General features: G+C 30.6%; 2 protein-coding genes across 8 annotated transcripts; one reads left to right on the top strand and one right to left on the bottom strand.

The window, feature by feature from the left end:
• Positions 1 to 27: 27 nt before the first annotated feature.
• LOC117175045 (endophilin-B1) lies at positions 28 to 18,830 on the top strand. 5 transcript variants are annotated; one of them, XM_033364568.1, is made up of 9 exons: positions 28 to 182; positions 564 to 705; positions 2,921 to 3,049; positions 3,136 to 3,298; positions 3,384 to 3,447; positions 3,545 to 3,580; positions 7,988 to 8,178; positions 16,308 to 16,443; positions 18,248 to 18,830. In XM_033364568.1, exons 1-9 carry the CDS (start codon positions 120 to 122, stop codon positions 18,353 to 18,355), a joined length of 1,032 nt encoding a protein of 343 aa, XP_033220459.1. In that variant the 5' UTR covers positions 28 to 119; the 3' UTR covers positions 18,356 to 18,830. The 5 variants fall into 5 exon arrangements, with proteins under 5 accessions (XP_033220459.1, XP_033220461.1, XP_033220460.1 ...); XM_033364570.1 differs by lacking the exons at positions 16,308 to 16,443; positions 18,248 to 18,830 and adding an exon at positions 9,380 to 9,799 and having other exon boundaries at positions 30 to 182; XM_033364569.1 differs by lacking the exon at positions 3,545 to 3,580 and having other exon boundaries at positions 32 to 182; positions 18,248 to 18,820.
• A 1,738-nt stretch (positions 18,831 to 20,568) lies between these two features.
• LOC117175046 (40S ribosomal protein S18) lies at positions 20,569 to 23,370 on the bottom strand. Of its 3 annotated transcripts, none has more exons than XM_033364573.1 (4): positions 23,181 to 23,370; positions 21,715 to 21,900; positions 21,445 to 21,546; positions 20,569 to 20,779 (listed from the first exon to the last, which is right to left on the bottom strand). In XM_033364573.1, exons 1-4 carry the CDS (start codon positions 23,220 to 23,222, stop codon positions 20,612 to 20,614), a joined length of 498 nt encoding a protein of 165 aa, XP_033220464.1. In that variant the 5' UTR covers positions 23,223 to 23,370; the 3' UTR covers positions 20,569 to 20,611. The 3 variants fall into 3 exon arrangements, with proteins under 3 accessions (XP_033220464.1, XP_033220465.1, XP_033220466.1); XM_033364574.1 differs by lacking the exon at positions 23,181 to 23,370 and adding an exon at positions 22,493 to 22,619 and having other exon boundaries at positions 20,612 to 20,779; XM_033364575.1 differs by lacking the exon at positions 23,181 to 23,370 and adding an exon at positions 22,228 to 22,252 and having other exon boundaries at positions 20,612 to 20,779.

Raw genomic sequence — 23,370 nt, forward strand, 5'->3', positions numbered from 1 at the left:
TATATAGGACATTTTCGCGATTAATCTGCAAATGGCTGCCCTGCCTTGAGTCAGTGATTAATGGACGGAAAAAAGGGCAGAGTGTGTTCACATAAAATCGGAAACTATTTTCCTCAAAAATGGATTTTAACGTAAAGAAATTGGTTAAAGATGCAGGAGCTGCGCTCAGCAGAGTCGTGCAGGTAAAAATTTAATCATTTTTCAGATTCGTCGGTACTTGTATTTGGGAAATCATTGTATTGTGTGGGTGTTGCGTGTCACACCACTGTCACTTCTGACATGTTCGCTTTGTTAAGAAGCATAAGTTCTCTTTTATCGAATTATAGCTTGTCGTTTGCTGATACCCCTATACTTATATTTTGATATTGATCGCATTTATTGATATTTCGAATGAGTCCTTGGTTTTTGTGTTGAAAACCTTGGGGCGAATGTTTTCTTTTTGTGATTGATTATAAGTCTACGAGATTGTTTACATGTCCTTCTTAATGTTACTCGAGTTACTAACTTTTAACTGGGACGTGAGAATAATCGGAATATTAACTTTCATTCTTGCGGTTTCTTAGCTCACCGAGGAGACTCTTGGAACCTCCGAGAAAACTGAGCTTGATGCTCATTTTGAACACTTGGCAGAACGAGCAAATGTTACTAAAACTTGGACTGAAAAGATTCTTCGGAATATGGAGGCAATGCTTACTCCTAATCCTGGTACGAAGTTTGACATTTTTACATTCTCATCCTAAATGAGAAGGTATTAGTTTTATGTGAAATTTGACTTCGCCGGATTTCATCACATCTCCATTTTTTGAGACCTTTTGAGTCTGTAGTCGTAGTTTATCCTTCGGTCCGGGTGTCTATCCTATCTGGAAAACCTGGAATTGTGAGGGAATTTTTATATACCTGGAAATGTCAGTCAATTTTTTCGAGAGCGTGCTTAATTTTTTTGTTAATTGCAATATAAAATTTAATAACAATGAATTTTCATTTGTAAAAGTAGCTTTATATTGTTGTATTAAATTATTATTTTTTCTTTGGAATTAATATTTTTAACTAAAAGATTAACTATTTTATTTTTGGTTGGAAATTGTTAATTTTTAGTTGAAAATTCAAATATCTGGTTCAAATTCATGCATTTTGTTGCAAATTAATTTTCTTTTTTGGTAAAAAATTAATTTTCACATTTGAAAAATCGCCTTTTTAGTTGAAAATTCAACTCATGTTAAAAACTCGTCTTTTTTGCTTGAACTGTTTACTATTAGGAATTAACGTTCAATGTTCATCATTTTGAATTGAAAAATCAGCTATTTGGATGAAAATTCGTTTTTTCTTCGGCTGAAAATTTAAATATTCCAGTTAAAACTTTAAAATAATTTGTTGGAAATTTTTTGGTAGTTGTCGTTTTGGGTAAAAACTAATTTTTTTGTTTAAAATAAATCAGGGTAAAAATTCAATTATTTCAGTAAAAAATTCATAATTTTAGTTGAAAATTCATCTTTATGTTTTAAACTTCAAACATTCCAGTTAAAGCTACATCATTTTAGTTCAAAATTCATCACTTTGTTTGAAAATATAACTATTTTGTTTAATTAATTTTTTTAGTTGAAAATTAGCTTCTTTTAAACTGAAAATGTAATTATTACTATCGAATATTCCATAATTTTAGTTGGAAATTCATTAATTCATTAAAAATATTTTTTTAACTGAAAATTTATTTAATCATTTTTTGGTTATCAATTTATCTTTTTTAGTGGACAATTTATGTTATTTTTATGAAAAATCCTCTTTTTTGGTTGAAAATGAATCTTTATGTTTGAAAATTAATTTTCTTGTTTAGAAATTAACCTTGTTGGCGGGAAATTCAAGTAAATCAGTTTAATATTTTTAATTTTTGTTAAAAATTCATCTTTTTGGTTGTAAATAAAACTCCTTTGTTGAAAGTTAAACACTTTTGTTAAAAAATGGTCTTTTTGGTTTAAAATTCACCTATTCCAGTTGAAGCTTTTTGGTTCATAATTAATATTTTTATTGTTAAAAATTCAACTATTTCGTTGAACATTACAATTTTAATTGAAAATTTAAGTATTTAGTTCAGAATTTATGTATTTTTTAGTAGAAACTTAATCTTCTTGGTTAAACGTTCACCTATCTTGTTTGAATTATTATTAAAATTTGGTAACTTTACAGCTAAACCACTCAAGATACGATAAAAGATGAAGAGAGAAAATTGTTTATCTTAAAAAAATATATAAAATTTTTTTCAACCGTTTTTTTCATAGGGTTAATAGTTCTTGTTATTTTTGTAAAGGAAACATTTTTTCGTTTAAACTGAAAAATGAAAAAATCAAATTTTTAGCCAAACTACAATAAACACGATGAAAGATTCAATTGAAAAATTTCTCGCCCTCAAAAGAAGTACACGATTGCCTTCAAGCATTTTTTGATAGGACTCATCGGTTTTCTGTTAGTGATCGAAAAGTTTGAAGAACTATGTAAAATTCTAATTTTTAAACATGACACGAGATGTGAAAAAAATAAACCAAGGAACTTGCTAAAACATGAATATGTATAACTGTTACAAAGTGCATAAAAAATGTTCAAAATTTGCATTTCTTGGTTTAAAAATGTGTCTTTTTTTAAATCGCAGTAGTATTAAGAACTGAGGGAAACTAATTTGTTATAAATTTTAGCTTTCAATTATTATCTAAAATTGTTTTTTAAAAAAGACATAAGCAATTTGTAGTTTTTTAGTTTTTAAGATCTCAAGTTTGATCCCGGTTCTCACAAATTCAAAATTTTAAAGTAAACAGTCAAAGAAATATTTTTATTGTGAAACTTCCCACTTATACAAAATAATTATGTTAAAAATGTAAATTTTTTTCAAATTTTAATTAATGTATGTCAATCTTGAGAATTATTCTTATAGGAAATAGAATTGAGGACTTTTTCTACGAAAAGATCGACAAAAGGAAGCCAAACAGACTTAGTAATTTGGAGTACGTTGGGCAAGACATGATCGATGCAGGAAACGAATTTGGACCTGGCATCGCCTATGGTACGCATTTAATTGATATCAAATTAAATCGAAAGCAAAAGAATATTATTTTCGCATTATTTTCATATTCTTGTATTGATTTTCAGGCAGTGCCTTAATCAAAGTTGGCCGTTGCCAGCAGAAGTTGGGTCAAATCGAGAGGGACTTTATCGGAACATCTGCTAATTGTTATATTCAGCCTTTGAGGAAATTCCTGGAAGGTGAAATGAAAACTATAAGCAAAGAGATGGCCATTCTAGAAACGAAACGGTAGTCCTCAATTTCCAATGACTTCAATGCATAATTATCAGGTGTATTATTTTTAAACTGAAACCAAATATTCGCTTTCTTTTAGGCTTGACTTAGATGCCTGCAAAAATCGAGTTAGGAAGGCAAGAAGCATGTTGGGTCAACAGAATGTAAGTTTTCTTATCTTTGTTTAAATTCTATATTACTCATTTAAGTGTTGTGTACGTTTACTCTGTGCTTTGTTTCGCCCATTGCTGCGTAACGTAGGAGAACGGTGTTTCGCCTGAAGTATTACTCGATCAGGTACTAAAATCAAATATCAAAAATAAAAAGAATATCATATAGTGCATATACGTGTATCACTAATCTTTGAATGGTATCCATCGCTTTAATCACAAGATCTCAAAAAATGCATTAATTTAACTTTTTTATGAGAGTTGACCATGGCCCTGAAACCGGTTCCATGGGTCTGTGGCCTAATGTCTCTGGTTGTTAAATTTTTTAAAGAGGAAAATTAGAGACACAATATTAACAAGTCGATATCTGCCCAAATTTATTTTTGCACAAAAAGCTTAGCTACATTTTGTATCCAAGAATCAGTTGGTTTGAAAAAAACATCTAACACGTTCAATTTTTGCATAAAAATTGCATAGAAGGAACTCAAAATATGTTTCCAAGCAACATTGTCATTTGTTCATTAGAGACAAACATATAAGAAAGAAAAAAAGTGGGAAAGAATTAGAAAAGAGAAACAACCAAGCCATCCTTTCTCTCATTTCCTTTTTCTTTCTCCGTATTTTGTATACTACTTTGCGAACTTATAATAAAAATTACAAGTGAAAAATTAATGGAAAAAAATGTAAATACCATTATGATAAGAAACTTTAAATTCATATTATTTACATGCAACACTAATATTAAGCATATTATAGAAATATTAAGTCGTAGTATCTGATAATGAATGTCCTGATGAGGAGATCTAAAATGATCTTTAAACATGTTGGTCCCAAAGTAGTAATCAAAAGAAGGAGAAAGAAGAAGGAAAGGAGAGTGAGGATGGCTTGGTTGTCTTTTTTCTAATTCTCTCCCCCGTTTTTCCTTTTTTATATATTTGTCTCTAATAAGCCAATTAAAATGTTGTTTGGAAACATATTTTGAGTTCCTTATGTGCAATTGTGTGCAATTCTTTATGCATAAATTGAACGTGTAGAAAATGTTTTTTAAAAATAACTGATTCTTGGGTACACAATGTGTTAAACGTTTTTGTGCAAAAACATTTTTTTGCACAGATCGATTTGTTATTATTGTATTTCTAATTTTATTCTTGAAAAAATTTTCCTTTTTATTTAGAAGGACTGCTATTTGATCTCTTGATTAAAGCGAACTATTAATTTTCAGGACTCGGACTCACGCCACTGTTGACACATTTGACACTTTTTTTTAATGATGCAACTATTGTTTCACTTCGCTTTTAAACATATTTTCAAACATCTTCACCAGATTCGGTAAAATAACATCTGCAATCTCAAAAATCTAAAATTTTGAAGTTTTCAAGTGATTTCAAAACAGTTCAAGGGATTTCCATAAATTTCGCGATAAATATTTATAACTGATTTCAGTTATTTGACAAGATTTTTAATGCTTTTAAAGCTTTTAGAGTATTTAAAAAGATTTCAGGGAATTTCAGTTTTCACAATTGTTGATAAAATGTAAACAGCTGTTAAAAATTTCAAGATAATGTGCACAGACTTTAAAAATAAAGGTCCAAGCATCGACAACAGTAATTTGGTGATTGTGAATTCTCTTTTGTTAAAGCTCCTTCGGCTTTAACGAACATATTCTCATCGCGTATCTCGTGTTTCGCACTAGAGTGTATTCCTGAAATTGGAATGGAATGGAAGCTTCTAATGTGTCCCCTAAGGTTTTACATTTTTCTTACACCTTCTCTATTCCTTTACACACCCTCCACACACTTGCTTGGTGGTGGAAGAGGGACCTACAGTTTAAGGTGGGTTCCGAACCACCAAGAGCAACAGCCTTAAGTACTTAGAGAAAACCTCTTTCTCTAGAGGTACCGGTCCCACGACTCTCCGGAGATGAACAACTCCCTTGCTAGGCTAGTGTTCACCGCATGGGCCACCGAGACTCTTCCAGAGTGCGAGGCGGGAATCGAACCCGCAAGCCGAAGGAGTGGGTCCAAAGCCTACGCTTTAGTCCCCACGACCATCGTCCCACTATTCCTGAAATTGTATATGACACTAAAAGAGTGTACGAAAGTCAAATTCTATTAGATTACTTTTTTCAACAGGGTCGTGCTCACAGACAGAGATACATACATACATACAGACACATTCGTAAAAACCTGTTTTTCGGATTCAGGGGGTCTCAAAACGTGGACATTTGACAAAAACTGGGGGGGGGGGAATTTTACGCAAATATAATTCCTTCTCTGATCAGAATGTAAAAACGTTGAAAAGCTTATTAAATTACGATTGAGTCCCAATGGACATTTTTGACAGTTTAGAGAGAATTCATGAGCGAAGTGTAAAAAATGATTCAAAAATATCTCGAATTTTGTACCTTGACTTCGACTTGTGACATGGCCTATGAAAGTTGTAGAAAAAATTTCAAATGAATACCAACCAAATTAACAAATTCTTACGAGTTCTCGAGATACGACTAAAAAGGTCCAAACATCAAAGTCAGTTTCGCCGACAATTTCTCACATTTTGTTTCTTACCTTGTACTCATGCTGTGACTATGCCAAGAACCCGTGAAGATTTTAAAAGTTTTATTGGCTTAAATTTAAGATAAGTCTTAATAGATTTCTAGGAATTTTCTAGTTCTACGCGATTTTATAGGAGTTTTGAATTTTTTCTAACGATGTCGATTGGGCGGCCTTTGTGACATCAAAAGGGTGGTCAGTGATACTCAAATTATTTTTATGAGTGAATTTTTTATCGATTTTTCAGATAGATTTCAATATTGGAAATTATTAAATATATCGTTAAAATAGGTTGTTGTAAAAGTTATTAGCGGGAATCTCACAAAAATATCTTTATGGTAATGCAGTATTATAAAGTAATCCAGACTTCATGAGTGCACATCAACATGGAGACATAACTTCACTTTTTCACAAACTCTTTAATTATAAAGTAGAACTTAGCCAAATTTATATTTTTCTATAAAAACATATTACTCGAAGAAGCTTATTCTCCATAGCAAGACTTTAAAGCATAATTTGGCATAAACTCGCTATCAAAATGTTGATAAGAAGCCAATTGCGCGTTGACTTGAATATTTGAGAAACTCTGTCAACTTTTATGTCACGTGGTTCCAAGTTAGTTTAAAATTAAGTACTATTCAAAAATTAATTCAATTAAAATTGCGAAACAACCCTATTTCTATAGAATTTTAGGAAGTAATTGAAATGGAATGAAATTTGAGACTTATGGGGATTTCGAAGATTCGAACATTTAAAAAAAAACTTAAAAAGATATTTAAACTTCCAAGATATCATGCGTGATTTTAAAAGATTAAGAAAAATTGTAGTTCTCCAGAGGTTTCAGATCATTTCAACAGAAATCAAGGGTTTTTAATAGATTTTAGTGGATTTCAAAGCTTTTAAGGGTATTGAAAACATATTTAAGAGATTATATAAATGGCAAAGCACCTCAAACATTTTAAAGAGTTTAAGCTATTTTAAAAAATTCCAATATATTTAGCGAGCTTTTAAAATTTGTAAGGATTTTGAAAGAATTTCGTAGGGTGTCAGAAATGGACATTTTGGGTCAATGTTAAAGGGGGACGAAAAGTGGCCTTATGGGCTCTTATCCCTTTAAAGGATCCTAAAAAAGTATCTAGGATATCAATGTCGTTTAAAAGATTTGAAGAGAGTCCAACGGTTTTCTACACTGAAAAAAATTTGGGCAAGCAGCTGTCTTCTTAGTGGCAACGCAGCGCCACCACGACGGTTCGTGTAGTGGCCAGACCACTTTTAAGTAAGCTACAGTACCAAACGTGCGAGAAGATCCTATCCCGTGTGTTGGGAAAGCAGGAGTCCCACAAAAGAGAATTAAATTGCCCCACGAGTATAAACTATAACTGTATAACTCCGCGCGAAACTCGGCGTGGGGATTCCGTGCTCCCGCCTAAAAGGAGCGTTACTGTACCAATACTGTTGGGATTACAGCTGTTCTAATGTGGGAAGACACCGTACCCAATATGAGAGAGGATGTGTATCAAGTTGCATGTGAGCAGCGCGCGTCGCATTTGGTGTTCCAGCTGTACTACGTGGGCGAGCAGATCGCCCAAAAAATTTTCAGTGTAGAGAACTTTAGTGAATACATCCAGGGATTTGAAAAGATTGACGAGTTTTCCAGAAATTTTCAGAGGATCTCAACAAATTTCAAGAAATTTTAATTTAGAAAATAGTAAACCGCTCGATTTAATATGTTCAAAAAATTGCATGACTTTATTTCGCTACTATTTTTTAAAATGTATGCAACTATTTTGAACTTCTCAAATAAGTCCGAGACCCAAATTTTGTAAGATTTCAGAACTTAGCTGTTGATTTTAAATTTGTGTTAATTTTGCTCATGGAATTTATTTAAGAAAGTTCTTCTCAGTGTCATAATATAATATTTCCATCTTTTGGCCTTGCTATTGCGAAATTTGAAAGAAATAAAATTTTCCTTTTGCTAAACTCAGGCAGAAAGGGAGCTGAGGGTAGCACAATCGGAGTTTGATCGACAAGCTGAAATCACGAAACTACTTCTGGAAGGAGTTTCGAGCTCGCAAGCTGGACACTTGCGTTGCTTACACGAATTTGCCGAAGCTCAAACTCGGCACTACGCTCAGTGTCATGCGACAATGCAAGAACTACAACGAGAACTGGCTGGGTAAAGTAACAAATTTATTCTTCTAAGGACAAAACGAATTTTCGATCATCCCGCATCATCCCGCCATTTAACTTACATTTTTTGTTCTCTACTCTTAACATCTTATTACAGCTTTCCTACTCTCTGGTGATCCGAGTGAGTAATGTTTTATGAATTCTGCGTCGATTTATGACGTGTAAAGTATCTAGAGAAAACTTAGAACTATTACTCATTCGCGAGGATCATGTTTTGATCTCGAGAAACCCCAGTGATTAACAAAGCAGTGACATTTTCAATTTATTGTAGAAGAAAGAAGTCTTCTAAGTTCATGATATTTTAAGCAATTTGCATTTTTTGAGAAAAGTTCGGAATTTTTTAAAATTTGCACAACATGCATTTGTTTCACTGAGTGTTTCATGGCCTGTTTGTATTGTTGAAGTGTTTCATTTCTTACATTTTGACCAACTGTTGCGATGTTCATCTTACTGACGAGCACGTTTCATAAATCTGTACTTTTCTATTTATTACGATGGACTTCTAAAGTAATAGGAATTTTAATAAGAGATAATAGAGCAGAGAAGTAATTTTTAGATTATTAAACATTTTAGAACTCCTTCGTATTTGCTGTGTAGTTCTTTGGGGATGCATGAGAGACAAATTATTTTCATGGCAGGCTAGCTTTCTTTTCTTTTTTCTGTGTGCAGTGCTTTCTCGCAATACAATGGCATTGTTAATTACTGATTTAAAAAAAAAAAAAAGATTTTACTCATATTGTAAACTTCTGAACTTAAAAAAAAACTCCAAAGTACAGGTTTCACAGTGATTCTAAAGAATATTTTAGAAGGACATGTTTGAAAAAAAGTCAAGTTTAATACAACCTTTAATTATTGGTGTAGCAAAATTCATTTTGCTTTCGTCTCTTTGCTATACTTCTTCAACAAAACAACTGCTATCCGGTGACCGGTGTAGCATTTTCAGACAAGACGTACTGAAAATATTTTGATTCTTTAATGTGAAGCCTGTAAATTTAATTTTAAAAAAACCCGGATAATCTTAGTTTTAAGCTCGATTAAATTGGAAATTAAAAGATGTTGCTCATCAATATATAGAATTTTAAATTGAAAATGCTGTTAGAAATGCCATTAGTGTTTTAAAAAACGTTCTTCCTCTGTACTCGTTCTCTGTTAACTGTCTATCTTTGCTTGTGCGGTTGGAATTACAGGGCACGTCAGCCAAGTCCTCTGCTGCGAGTCAACAGCGAGGAAGTGATCGAGCTTAATCCCTCGCCTACACTTTCCCAAAATTCGCCTACTCATCAGCCACTAGCTGGAACCCCCTATATTACAGCTACTTTTGACACCGATATCACTAAAGTCTAGTCTTGCACGATCCCTTCTGCTCTAACTAATTTATTAATGATACTAATAACTAACAAAATGTACACGGAACAAGTTCCATAGTATCGGCTCAAGCAATTGTAACACTCGCTTTTCAAACGGGGAAAATTAAAACCTGTTGCTGATTTCAATTCACAGGCACAAATAAGTGAAGATCTAAGTGTTATACTTTCATGTACGTAATACATCGTCTTTAATCATGTATGAGAATCACGTTTGTGGAAATAAATTATTTCCCTTCTACTTTTCTCGGTTTTCACTGATTCTTTTTATTTTTTGTGTTTAATAGAGGCTAGATCTTTCTATATTGCATGCTTCTCGTTTCATGGTTGCGGTGTCATTCAGTAACTCTTTCACTAGGAAGCAGGTTTTGAAAAAATTATTCAAGATATTCCAGTACACTTTTAAAAGTTGAGCAAACAATTGTTCTTAAAAGTTAGGAAAAATTTGAGATAAGATTTCTAATTATTTTTAAAATAAAGTTATTAATTCTGTTAATAATGAAAACTATTTATTTTATTAAGCCTATTATTCCATTTATATACATAAAAAACTAAATTATAAACGAACTTGAAGTTACTTTAGTTAAGCGTAAAGAATAACTTTCAAACTTTGTAACTTATAAGGGGTCATCCACAAATTACTTAGGGGTTTTCTGAAAATGTACTCCCCAGCCTGGTAAGCAGGAGCCGAAGACTTGTGCTGAAAAAAATACACAAATCATAAAAAGCCTCCACCCCATTGGTGCTACGATATTTTTTTGTGTGTAAAAAATGGATGATTTCAACTACGAAATTAATTTTCCAAACATTTTGGATGCTTTACATTTTTGGAATTTTACGCAAATTTAAAAGTTTAGAAAAAATCTAAAATTTTCGGTAATTTAGACCCCTTATTCGAGTTGGTTCAGTCTGTCAAACAATCTGATAAAGCGATCAACTGTGCTTGGCGATCACTTTTTCTGAGCTCCAAATATGAGCTCAGCACGGTGGGTTTAAAAAAATTGTAATCCAAGTGGCGACCACTCGTAATGCTTTAATGGGATGTGTTTTCTGATGACAATGGGGGTCTTTTCCAACAAAAATGAAAATCCGCCACGACGCACTTTTTTTACGTTAATTGTTCCATTTTTTTAGCAAAAATTTTAAAAAAACCTTCATATTTTTTTGCACCAAAAATATACTTTTGAATGATTTTCCTCATTTCTAAATGCATGATTCTTTAGGATAGAAGCCATTTTTATATACTTAACATAGCACTTTAATGTACCTCTAAACTACTGCTTCGAAATGTATACATTTATACATGCATTAAAGTGCTATGTTAATTATAAAAAAAAGGCTTCAATCTTAAAGAATCCTGCATTTAGCCATGAAGAAAATTGTTCAAAAATATGTTTTTGGTGCTAAAAAACAACAAAAATATGAAGTTTTTTAAAATTTTTGCTAAAAAAAATGGAAAAATTAACGTAAAAAAAGTGCTTCGTGGCGGATTTTCATTTTTGTTGGAAAAGATTTCTATTTTAATCAGAAAACATATCCCATTAAAATGTTGCGGGTGGTCGTCATTTGGCCTTGAATTTTTTTAACCCACCGTGTCATAGCAAGTTGGCCGTTTCAATCACAGAGCAAAAGTCTCATTTCCGTGTTAGCAAACCTTTTTCACGGTCAATGAAATCAAAAGGTTCGAACATTAAAGCTGAACAAATTTCCATTTGAAGTCATAAAAACTGAGCTGTAAATCATTTTAAGCAATTTTAAGCTGGAAAAATTAAAAATTGAACGATTACATTTTTGTTATAAACTGAATACTTCTTCAATTACATTTTTTTCAATTACAAATTTAAATTTTAAATAGTTTAAAAATCCTTAAAAAGCGTCCAAATTATATTTCAAAAATATTGAAACACCTACATGTTGTTTTATATTCGAATTATCCCGAGATATTAGTTCTCGCGACAAAGATGTGATAAAATCAAGGAGAAGGTCCATGAATTAATCTCTTGAAATTTCTCTCCGTGTGCAAAATAAAAAATATTTCCTTAAAATCTTAGATTAATTTTTTACAATTTTGGAAATCTTTTTAAATCTCTTGAAATATTCTCTCAAAATTAATTTTTCAAAATAAAAAGTTGTTTTCAATTTTCCTAGGAATCTTAAGAAAATGTTCCTAATTCTTTTAAAGCCTTTTAATAAAATAAATTAGGCAGTAGGCTATTTGCACCGAAACTTAGGTACGAATAGCCGGATTTTGTTAGTATTTTAAATTAATTTTGAATCATTTCACACCTTATAAATATCTCTCCAACTCACTCATTTTTTTCGAAGAAATATAGGTGTTCCATATTTATTATACATCAAAATTCAATAACTTTACTTGTAAATTCAATTTTTTCTAGTAGAACAATTAGAATTGTAGCATTCAAAGTTAAGTTTTTTTGTTCAATTAAATTATGAATGTATTATTTTGAAGTTATATATTATAAAATTGAAAATACTTTATAAAGTTTAAATCGAAACTACTAAGACTTTCTAATTTGAGCTGTTCAATTTCTAATGCTAAAATCTGGAAATTCTTTCATTTTAACTGATCTCGACTCATCTTATAAAATCAATTATTATTCACTTATTAATATTTAATGTATAGTTCAATTTTGAATACCCTTGTAATTGAAGGGGCACACTGCATACGGGGCGAGTGCCAAAACCCGAATTTTACAGGAGAGCTAAAGAACTATCTAACTTTCACGCAAATATTTTCAAACAACAAAATGCAAAACCGTTTCAAGGTACTGTTAGGCTTTATCGAACCATGAAGTGCACATCCTGAAAGAAGCATCCTTCTTTGCGAGAAAAACTTTGTCAAAGGAACAGTGTCCCCCATAAAATCTGATTTTCACGCATGAAAAGTTGCCTGTTTTATTTTTCAAATGATAAAAAAAGAAAAAATAAGAAAGTAATTTTTAACGATTGGTTAGCTCTATTGACTCACAAAAAGAGCACTTGAAAAATATAACCATGTGGTAGAAAGCTCTGGTCGAAGATCGATGAACACCAAGAAGCTTCATTGACACACCTGTTTAATTTTTTAATTTAAGAGAAAAACAAAAAAGTATTTTTAAGCTATTTGTTAGCTCTATTGAATCACAAAAAGAGCGCTTTAAAAAAGATAAGAATATGCGAGAAAGCCCTGGTTAAGTATTGGCGCGCATCCGAAAGCTTCAATTGTAACGTATAAAAAGTAACATTTGCAGGAACTATTTCTTTCCAAGAATTTATAATCCCGGGTCAAAAAGTAAACTCACTTTCATTTCCCGGTCTCATAAAATTCCCGGTTTCTCGGTCATCCTGTCAGAGATGTATAATTGTGGGCCTGGGTCAAGAAACTCACCCAGCCCTTGAGATAGGCTGCAATTTATTGTCTAAATGTCTCGGGGAGCGGAAACGATAAGTCACAAAATGGATATTTTTCAAATATAGGCTTGTGAAGAATGACGAGACGGAAGTATTTTTAATAATAGGCAGGAAAAGCTGAAATAATGTTGTAGCATGCTTTCTTGTAAAATGGATATTTGTGATCGGTTTCAATTTGCAATTGAATATTATTAAACAATAGGCAATTTTCAGTTTTTTTTATCAGTTTGTAGGCACCGGTAGGGTATATTTCGTGTGTAAACCAAAGTTTTAAACAATTCCATTAATATTTGCTCAACTTACGATGACTTATTTCTAAAAAGTAATTGAATTTGGGGACAAAATTGTGGCATTTTTTCATGTTTATTATTAAAAATAATTATCCGATGAAAAAACAGAAAATATGAAAGTCTTGTTTCGTCATTCTCTACAAGCCTATATTAAAAAATATATATTGTGACTAAAAATTTCCACCTAAGGAAACGTTCCGACAATACTTTCACCCGATCTCTAACGCTGGGCGTTAGAGATCCAGACCCTCAATTTTCATTGTTCACCACTGACGTGAAAATCATACTTTTGCCTTCCTGAGTATAAAAGTACACTTTTCCTTCCTCTGGCGTCATGATTCTCGAAAAGAATTAATTTAGCCCCTCTTTACGCAGACGTCCAAAACGGTTGCAGTCATGTATACGTTAGAAAAAAACTCTCTGATTTCCAAATCTGCTTTCTGGTTCTCATTTTCTGTGGAAGTTGTGTAGTTAGTCAATTAATGTGCGTGTAGGACTGTTGTAGCATTTCCAGTAAAAATATATCAAATAATTTTGTTTCTACAAGTTTCATGCTCTATGTATTCTTATTTGTTATATGTATATATGTGTGTCTAAAGAACATTCGTATTACTTTTGAAGCCTAAATTATTTTTGACATCAGGTCTGTGTAAGCAATCCTATTCTTAAAATATATAAGTCTTAAATAACATAAATGTTTGGTTCTATGACCGATGAAGAAATTCTGCCTATCGGGGTTTTAAACTTTTTGAATAAATTCAGTTTTTCCGGTTATCAGTCATAATTCCATTTTTTATCTTCATTTACATTTTTTCGGTTATTTTTGTTATTTTATCAAATATGAGCTTGTTGTTATTCATCAGTTGGATAAGACTGTTAAATTTAGCTTTTAGTATTCAATAATATTTTTTCAAAAATTTTATGTATCCAAATGTAAATATTAAATAATGTTTCGTTTATATTTGATATCAAATGTTTCAAGTTTGAAAGCTTTGATTTCAAAGACTTTATAATGTGATGTTGAAATTTGAAGATTAAAATTAGTAAACATAAATAACTTTACTCTTCATTCATTCTTAAAGTAAAATTCTTCAGTTCTGGTTGACCGCTAAGGTGGGTCGAAAAGCGGCAACATTGGAAAACAAAAATAACCTATATTTAATTTTTTTCGTTATCTAATCTAAATAATGTGCCTAATTTTCAGAAATCTCGTAAGATTTCATTATTTTCAGTTTTTCTATGAGAAAATCTAATTTCTGCATTTCTCTTTGTATACGAGGTGAATATTCCAGTAATCGCAAAACACTGTTAAAAAATATGTCAAAAGTAAAATTTAATGATGGAACTCATTTATAGCATTTTATAGTATCAAATTGAATATAAATATATTCGAATTAATTGATAAAAAAATTTGTTTGAGCATTAGAAACGTTGTCACACTCAAAATCTACATCATAATATGCGTAATTTCCAAAAATCTTGTAAGGAATCTTTGATATATTACGAAACCCCTTTAGTGTGTGGGGGCTATACTAGCGTTACCACACTGGCGAAAAACTACAAGAAAATTGATAAAAGCGTTGCATAGGAGGATGCGCGTCCAAAATCACTAGAAATCTAGAAGATTTTAATATTTTTAGTTTTTCTATCACAAAATCTCATTTCTATAAATCTCAAAAAACTAAAATAATTTTTAAAAGCTTTCCCAATTATTATACATTTTTAACATGTATAAACTTATGACATTTAAAATTTACTTTTAAAAAATCAGAAGATTTTCGCAATTTCAATGGCAAGGCCTGGAATTAATTGCTGAAATCGTCTTTATTTAAAAAAATGTAAATTCTGAGTACGAAAAATTTTCTACATGCTCGAAACAATTTTAGAATAGTTTAAAGGGATTGTAAACATTATAGTTTATTGAAGTTTGTAAAGATTTTTTTTAGAGAAACTGAAAATATTGAAATTTTACAGAAAAGTAAAAAAATGAGCACATTATGTAGATCACACAAAATTACTATTAGCGATTTTTGGGCAAAATTACGAATTTTTATTACTTATATTGGCCCCGCGATATTGCTCGATCTATTAAAAAAGTTCATAGTTTTTAAGGGATGAAAAGTTGAACTTTTTTAGTGACAGACTGTTTTTTTATTTCCAATTTTTGTCTCCTAACCATCCTTTTGAACGCCCCGCTTTAAAATTATTTTCGTTAATTCTAAATGAATTCACCTTTGAAAATATGAGACATTTTTATTGGAAGGGTCCGCGTTCTAAAATTGTTAACTAACATTTCAGAAATTTTATACGGCGACAAAAAATCGTTATTGTTTTTGCAATTTTCAATATTTTTTTAAATTGTAAAATGTTTTTGTTCATTTACTAGAGAAAAATACATTAGTTTTATAACATTTGAGTCAACATTTAACGTTATTTGACAAAGTGAAGCTATTCATATGTTTTACCAGCGGTCTAAAGCTGTTATCTGTAGTGTTTTACCGCTGATTTTCTATCGTTTTTCCCGGGTTCGCATGTTTCTGCGTTGTTTTTCTAGCTGCGGATAAGTTTCTAAGTCGACAAAATCGAAGATGACGTGAAAGTAGCCGCAAAAAACTTCCGAAACACACATGCACTTAACTGAACACACACTGACTTGTGTCTGACTGGCCTATTCTACGAGTAAACTGAGCCGTTGTGAGAGAAAGCACGGTTTACCCATAAGACGTCATAAGCATTTAACAGGTTTAGACCGTGGACCTAGGCTCTAGATACCAAAATGCGATATTCGTATAGCCATTTTAAACAAAATAAGAGGAATTTTGCTTTTTCGCTTGCAGGATATTAACTGCATATAAAAAATGTTGCAAAAGATACAAAAAAAAATCATTTTCGAAAAAAATGTCAGTTAAAAGGTTTAGACCGCGGACCCTTGATTTCATAATCATTGACTTGAATCATTAATATTCTAAAAGAAAATAATACTGGAGAATCCGTTCAATTCTGGAGTTGTGATCAACAAAATCGTCAAATAAAAAGTTTATTCCTGTCAGTTTGTCTGGGAGTTCATTCCATTCGACCACGACACCATCATCATCTGCACCAATGGAAAATGGACAAGATCGAGCAAGAGTAGTATGCGACTATACAGCCAGGGATTCCAGTGAGCTAAACCTCGAACAAGACGAGGTAACGAAGTTTGAAATTTAAAAGGAAGCCCTGGCCAATATTACGTAGAATCTTTCGAAGCATGAATTTAATCTCAGGCCGCATCGATCAACTTTCATTTTTACTCTTGCGAATGCTTTTTTTTCGTTTTTCTCGATGATACCTTCAGCTAGATGTCTCGCAAATGGAGCGTATTATTTATCAGCAACTGTGTCATTATGTGGTTCAGAAATTATTTTTCGATTTCGATCACTTTGCACGAGCATGAGAGCAATCATAGTTTAATAAGTTTAGTTGTATCTCGTTAGTTGCTGCTAGGTAATTCAAAATCATCAATCATGTTCTCAATGTGAATCTTCATTTTTGTGTGGTTGCAGATTTTGTTAAATCATCGATCAATTTAAGTGATTCTTACCAATTGTGCTTTTTTATTGTTGTGTGATCGTACTTCCCAAGCACTTTTAAGTTATCATTTCTCTGTAATTTAGAACTTCGATTAGAAATGGAATGTATTAATTTGAATTAGAATCGTAGTTCGAGTTCTGGCCAGAAAATGTACATGTGCAATCAGAAAAAATGCAATTGCTTAACAAATCAACGGGTGGGATGTTGCAATCTCTTGGAATAAAGGTCAGGTTTTTTTTCAATCATGTAGAAAACGGGTAATACTCTTTTTGAAATTGAGAATTGCATTAAGATGTATATTGCAACGTAAATCGAGACAACTATTGTAAGTTTTGTGATGGGGAAATGCATGGGAATTTTTATAAAATATGAATTATAATTATGCGATATAAAAAAGATTGTTATGAAGAACAATATGCACGTTAGATTTAGATTCGATTTTTTAATTTTATTTTCAGTGCATTTTATTGTACAATAATCACTGCGATAAACATTGTAACCACAGTGTTATTACAAGGTACATTAATTCTTCGTATTTAAATATTTTCTCTTCACTTTTAAAATAGGTAGATTTTAATATTTAACTTGGATTTTTTAAATTAATCTTTTCTTCTTATAAGTTATTGTTTATACTTCGGTTTTTTGTACGTAATACTCACAAAAATACTGTTAACAAAAAAAAGCTCTTACTATTTAAAAACATAAAAATACGAATATAATTCCATTTTTTGAAACAAAGTTTCTCTATAGTATCGAAAGTGTAGTAGCTACCCTTTTTCGAGTGAGATCAATTTTTTTGCAGATATTTAAAGTATACTTAATATTTTTATTATATTCATTAATAAGTGGCGTAATCGTTAAGGCTCGAATTATTTTGTTTTATTATGATGTAAATCGAGCATGGCACGGTTCTTATGAAAATGTGGTTTTACATACTTTAAGATTATCCATTGTACAAAACATGATTCTGAACTTTACTGACTTTTTCTTCTTTTTTATGTTCAGATAGAAAGAAAAAAGCAATTTGAAGAATTAAATACGAATTGAAAATTATTAGTCAGTGAATTTCAGAAGTAAAAATGGATTTGAATATTGTCGCATGACAGTCGTTTATGATACTCTGTAATATTTACTTCTTGTTTTCTTATTTAAGAATGCCTCTTAGTTTTTTTTTGTTGCGTAAAAAATACTTTGTTTACCTTTGTAACTGTGAATATATTTGTACATACAATATTTAATTTTATTTTACTTAATAAACACTTGCAATTTTATTACTCTTTTGTTGTTATTTTTTTGTATCTGTTTACCGTTTTTGGATATATTGAATTTATACATATTATTTACATTCAATTTATTAAATTTAAATTTTTTTTTGGAAAATGTCTTGTGATTTATGAACCAAGTTGGTTTTTTTGTGTAGGTAATTTCAGTCTCCAAAATTTCCGAAGACGAGGATTATCTAATCGGATTTAGAGGGAATCAACGAGGAAAAGTTCCCAAAGCTTATTTAGAAATGATTAGTAGTTAAATTAATTAGTTAATTGTTAAATATTTTAGTTTTAAAATCGATCTACTTATGTCTCTCAACGATGAATTTTTAACGAGTACCTATCGTTATCTCCTCTGCTTCATAAAAAAAATCGGAGAAATACTGCGGAATTTAATCTAGTATTTTCTATGAAAATTGACGAAATTAAGGACTGAGAAAAAATGTTTTTTTTTTCAATTATTTTTGAATCTTAATAAATTGATTAATATTTTCTTATTAACACAATCAGGATTTTTCCCTTTTAATAAATGATATTTCAATGTATTGAATGATTCTGTACGAATAATGGGACCTATTTTAAGACCTTTAATACGAAAGGCCTTTCTTTTAATTCTACTCATTAAATTAATGTTAGGATTATTTTGAAGTAATCGTATAGAGTGAATATTAATAACTGTAATAATTAATGAAATTTGACTTATGTTTCATTCAATAATTGAAATTAATTTCATAACAATATTGTTAAAGTAATTTAATATTGTTAAGTAATACATTTTTATTATCTTTAGAGTAGTGTCCTTTCATTATATTAAATTATTACTTCAATAATTCGACAAGAAATTAATATAAAATATGAATATAATTAAGGCCGTGTCTAGTCGTCCCAAAAAATTTGGATTGGAAAAGGGGATGGACTAGTCGTTCCAAAAATTCGGGACGAATGGGCAAGCCTATGAAAAATATTTGATTACCATCCCAAATTTAAGGATTAGTACAATATTTTTCATATGATATTCCTTTTTCAAGCTCCGCCAATTTTTTGGACGACTAAACGCAGCCATAATTTATATTTATAAATTTAATTTTAATTGTTATATTTTGTTTATTATTTTATATTAGAGTTAGCTCTAACATTTTTGAATTTTTGTGTAAAAAATGAGAAAATCTTATCCCTATAATTACATGAATCTAATTTTTGAAATTAAAAAAATGAAATCTTGTTTCTATAATTAGATAAATGTGATTCATTATAAAAAAATGAATTTTACTCCGTTAGAGACTAATTATGCCGGAATAATAATTCTATTTGGAGATAAAAGAATTTGGTAGTTAGGTCCCTTTTTTCATGAATGTGACATAATATAGTAACAGTTACAAAATTTGACTAGAGAATTGAAAAAAAAAAATTATTTTCTCATTCCAATTCTCAATCCATTTCAACTTCTCCGTATTTTCTATCTATAATAATTTAATTCACTACTTTCCTATTCTACTACCTTCACTACAATCGATAATGAAAAGTACAAAAGGAATTGGTATTTTAATTTCAGTATTTGTCGTTTAAAGTAAAAATGAATATTTCAATCCATAATACATTAAATCTACTAAATGTTCAATTCAAAGGTGGCAATACAGTACTAGATAACCAACAAAATGGGAATTTTTCAAAAGCGATTTTTTTAAAAATAGAGATCACTACTTAAAGAATAAAAACAGTTCTCTCCCGGACATAAGCGTTGTTGAATTAAGGAAACAAAAGTTATATAAGGACCAGGCTTGAATGCGGATTGCGATAAAAATTCAAATTTCAGTTCAAAAATAAAACAAAATCATAGTTCCGATATATTAAATTTCTGAATACATTTTATGTAAAAAAAGTTAGGAAATTCCAAGAAAAACGACTACGAATTTTCAGATTAAAATTTCACGCGATTTAAAAGTCGACTTTAAATAAAATTTGAAAAAAGGCACAGTTTATTTTATTTAAAAATATTTTTGAATTCAATAAACCCATTTTCGATCGAGATGTTGGTTATGTAGTTGCAGCGCTCAAACTATAAATCTATTAAAAATATTTGAAGTGTCAATTAGCAGACTGTGAATCTAATATACACATTGAAAAGCTTTATATCGTTCCGAAAAAAAGTACGCATTTCTTGTTCAATGATAATCTTCGGAATCTAATATCGATAATATTTCCAATCACATTTTAACTTCGCTGGTTAAAACGAAACCAAATAGCCTGCAAATGAGTGTATATTAACGAAGAACGAAAATTCTGTTGTAAATATGGAATATTGTTTATGTTAAGTTTTACCAATACGTCATGTTGTGCTAAGCTTGTAAAAGCTATTAAAAATAAAGGCTTTGACCAAATGTATTGAAAGTTGTCTAATCTTTAAATAAATTCAATAACGTGATAAGATTAATTTGACTAACTACAGACAAAGGAAAAATAAAGGAGTCTGATATTTCGATTTTTTGAAAATTTATTGATAGTGATAAAGAATGAATTTACTTCTTCTTGGACACACCCACAGTTCTTCCACGTCTACCAGTAGTTTTGGTATGTTGTCCTCTGACACGGAGGCCCCAGTAGTGACGAAGACCCCTGTGGGCTCTTATTTTCTTCATGCGTTCCAAATCCTCACGAAGTTTCGAGTCCAAATTGGAACTGGTCAGCTAAAAATAAAATCATTTATTCAGAAACTCATTTTAATTCAGTATAGAGTTAGACACCAAATTTTTTTGCAATAAACGCTTCCAAATTTAAAAGCAATTAAATGTTACATCTTTTTTTCGAATTAATCCCTTCAGACAACTGTGTTTTGAAGAGTTAAAAAAGATGCGGTTTATTTCGCACAAGCTACCAGTCAATTAGTACATATTAATACAACCAACCGTGTACTTGTGCTTCAATTAATTTTTTTTTTAATCACAGCTATTTGAACATATCACAGTCTTTCTAGCTTTTAATCTAAAATTGTTGAAAATAGAAGTTTTATTGTCATGCAAGAATATATTTGGTTCAATTCCTTTAAGAGTGTAAATTTACATTAAATTTCATATAGAGAAGTAGAGAAATAGGGGAAAGTTTAAAGATAGAATTTAAATTTAAAGATAGAAAAAACCACCCTACAGTGGATAATTATTAATTTAAAATACTAATGTATTTTAAAGAAATTATTTAATTTGATTAATAGTTAAAATACTATGCGTATTCATTAATTATAATTAGAAATATTGTAGTTATATTTGTGCTTTTAATCAATGAATCTACTCTAGGCTCATTATTTACAAGAAATAAGAATCAAAGAAATATAAATTTATAAATAGACGAAACTTACCTGAGAGTACTTTCCGTCGACGATGTCCTTCTGTCTATTAAGGAACCAGTCTGGAATTTTGTACTGTCTAGGGTTGGCCATGATCGTGACAATTTTTTCAACCTGAAATAACAGAAAAAATTTAATATAAATATAATTAAAAGGCCGTGGCTAAGGGTACTGAAATTTCTGTGAAAATGGCCCGATTTTTTTTCAGCAGTATACACACTTCTTAAACAAAATTGTTTATAACAACATATTATCACTTCTTATCGAAATTAATAATCTTACCTCTTCTTCTGAGCATTCTCCAGCGCGTTTGTCCAGATCAATGTCAGCTTTCTTGAGGACGATGTTTGCGTATCTTCGTCCTACTCCCTTGATTGCGGTCATGGCGAACATAACCTTTCGGTTTCCATCGATATTCGTGCCCATGACACGCAAAATGTGTTGGAACTTTTCTGGGATTACGAGCGACTGTAAACAAACAAAATTCCTCAGAAAAAAATAGCAAAGGCTACTTAAAAAATGAGAACAGTTTCTAAACTGGGTGCAAATATTGATTTTCTTAACCCAGAATAGCAATGTGATCATATTAAATTTTTAATTCGAATACCAATGGTGAAATATTCAAACCCCAAAGAACGATTAAAAACTTTTAAATAAAGTGACAAACATAACTAAATATTCATTTTCGAACTAATTTTCTTGCAACCCTAAACATAACCTCGAAATAGAACTACGACAGAATACAAGTTTATGCGCAAATGATAAACAAATATACACAAATTTATTGAACTTCACCATTTATAAACACAATTTCAAGCTTTTTTCCCCTTTTCAAGGAATAGAACATTATTTGAGAAGGTTGTGAACACTAATACGCAGACTTCACACGCGAGACGTAGACGATGAAATGTCAAAAACTTTGGTCACAAGGCCCATAAATTTATAATGATGAAAAGAGATCATTTCTTGCTTTATTAATCTCAAATAACGTTTGGCTCATTTTCGATAAGATGTCACTAAAATAAACGGATTTTTAAAAAAAATAATTCGTGAAACGTACCATCTTGACACAGTGTCAGCGCGAAAGAAACCGGAAGTTCAGATCCTCTAAAGATTTCCGCCGAATCAGCGCTGCTATGCGACAGATTCTTCAACTATCGGATTTCTGATTGAACTATTTTTTGCGAAATCGAAGAGATTTTCCTTTTATTTGAGATATTGATGTTAATGAAAATTTAACAGCAAATATGATTGGGCAAGAAACAAAATACGAACTCTATAAGAAATATTAATTCAACCAATAATTTAAAATCGAAATCCATGAAAACACCTTGTGAATTATTCATTCAATAAATATTTCACATAGGGTTCGCATCTTCTCGACCAATCAGATATACCATAAACCAACAAAGTAACTAGAGAGAATTTTAATGTTACGTCATGTCCAGTCCTTATCTTCAATATAACTTTTCATTTTGACCAATTTATACCTTATTATGAAAGATGTTTTATTACCAAAGATTTCGTTACTATGTCAGATTATTTATGATAGCAGAAAATAGAATTTATTAATATTTTAGGGAATATTCCAATAATAAGGCTGGAGAAAGAACTGCTAAAGTAATTGTTTGAAGAACTTTTTTTGAAACAATAAATTAGCCTCAACAAATTTGTTCATGTCTCTCATCTTCTCTTTGCAAAAATTGTGAATTTTTATTTTTTAAAAGAAAAAAATTCCTTTTACTCACCAAGATTAGAAAATTGGAACCAAAAAGGCAATATATATCCATCTACGTTGGTTCAGATACTACATCACATTTAATTATTTTTTTCTTGCAAATTATTGATAAATGGCGTCACCACTCTTAAAAATTTAAATACTCCCAACTCTATCACAAAATTTGTTTTGCCGAAATGATACGCGTCGTCTAAAATCAT

The sequence above is a fragment of the Belonocnema kinseyi genome, chromosome 6, assembly GCF_010883055.1.
Source record: "Belonocnema kinseyi isolate 2016_QV_RU_SX_M_011 chromosome 6, B_treatae_v1, whole genome shotgun sequence".
In the NCBI taxonomy this organism is placed as follows: domain Eukaryota; kingdom Metazoa; phylum Arthropoda; class Insecta; order Hymenoptera; family Cynipidae; genus Belonocnema; species Belonocnema kinseyi.

Bases quoted from the DNA above. Each gene is read 5' to 3' on its own strand.
- LOC117175046 (XM_033364573.1), bottom strand. From the start codon at position 23,222: ATGGATATATATTGCCTTTTTGGTTCCAATTTTCTAATCTTG. The intron at 21,901-23,180 runs GTGAGTAAAAGG...GTTTGTTTACAG, and splicing joins GTTCCAATTTTCTAATCTTG to TCGCTCGTAATCCCAGAAAA. The intron at 20,780-21,444 runs GTAAGTTTCGTC...TTTTATTTTTAG, and splicing joins TCGACGGAAAGTACTCTCAG to CTGACCAGTTCCAATTTGGA.
- LOC117175045 (XM_033364568.1), top strand. From the start codon at position 120: ATGGATTTTAACGTAAAGAAATTGGTTAAAGATGCAGGAGCTGCGCTC. The intron at 183-563 runs GTAAAAATTTAA...GCGGTTTCTTAG, and splicing joins CGCTCAGCAGAGTCGTGCAG to CTCACCGAGGAGACTCTTGG. The intron at 8,179-16,307 runs GTAAAGTAACAA...TATTCCTGTCAG, and splicing joins CTACAACGAGAACTGGCTGG to TTTGTCTGGGAGTTCATTCC.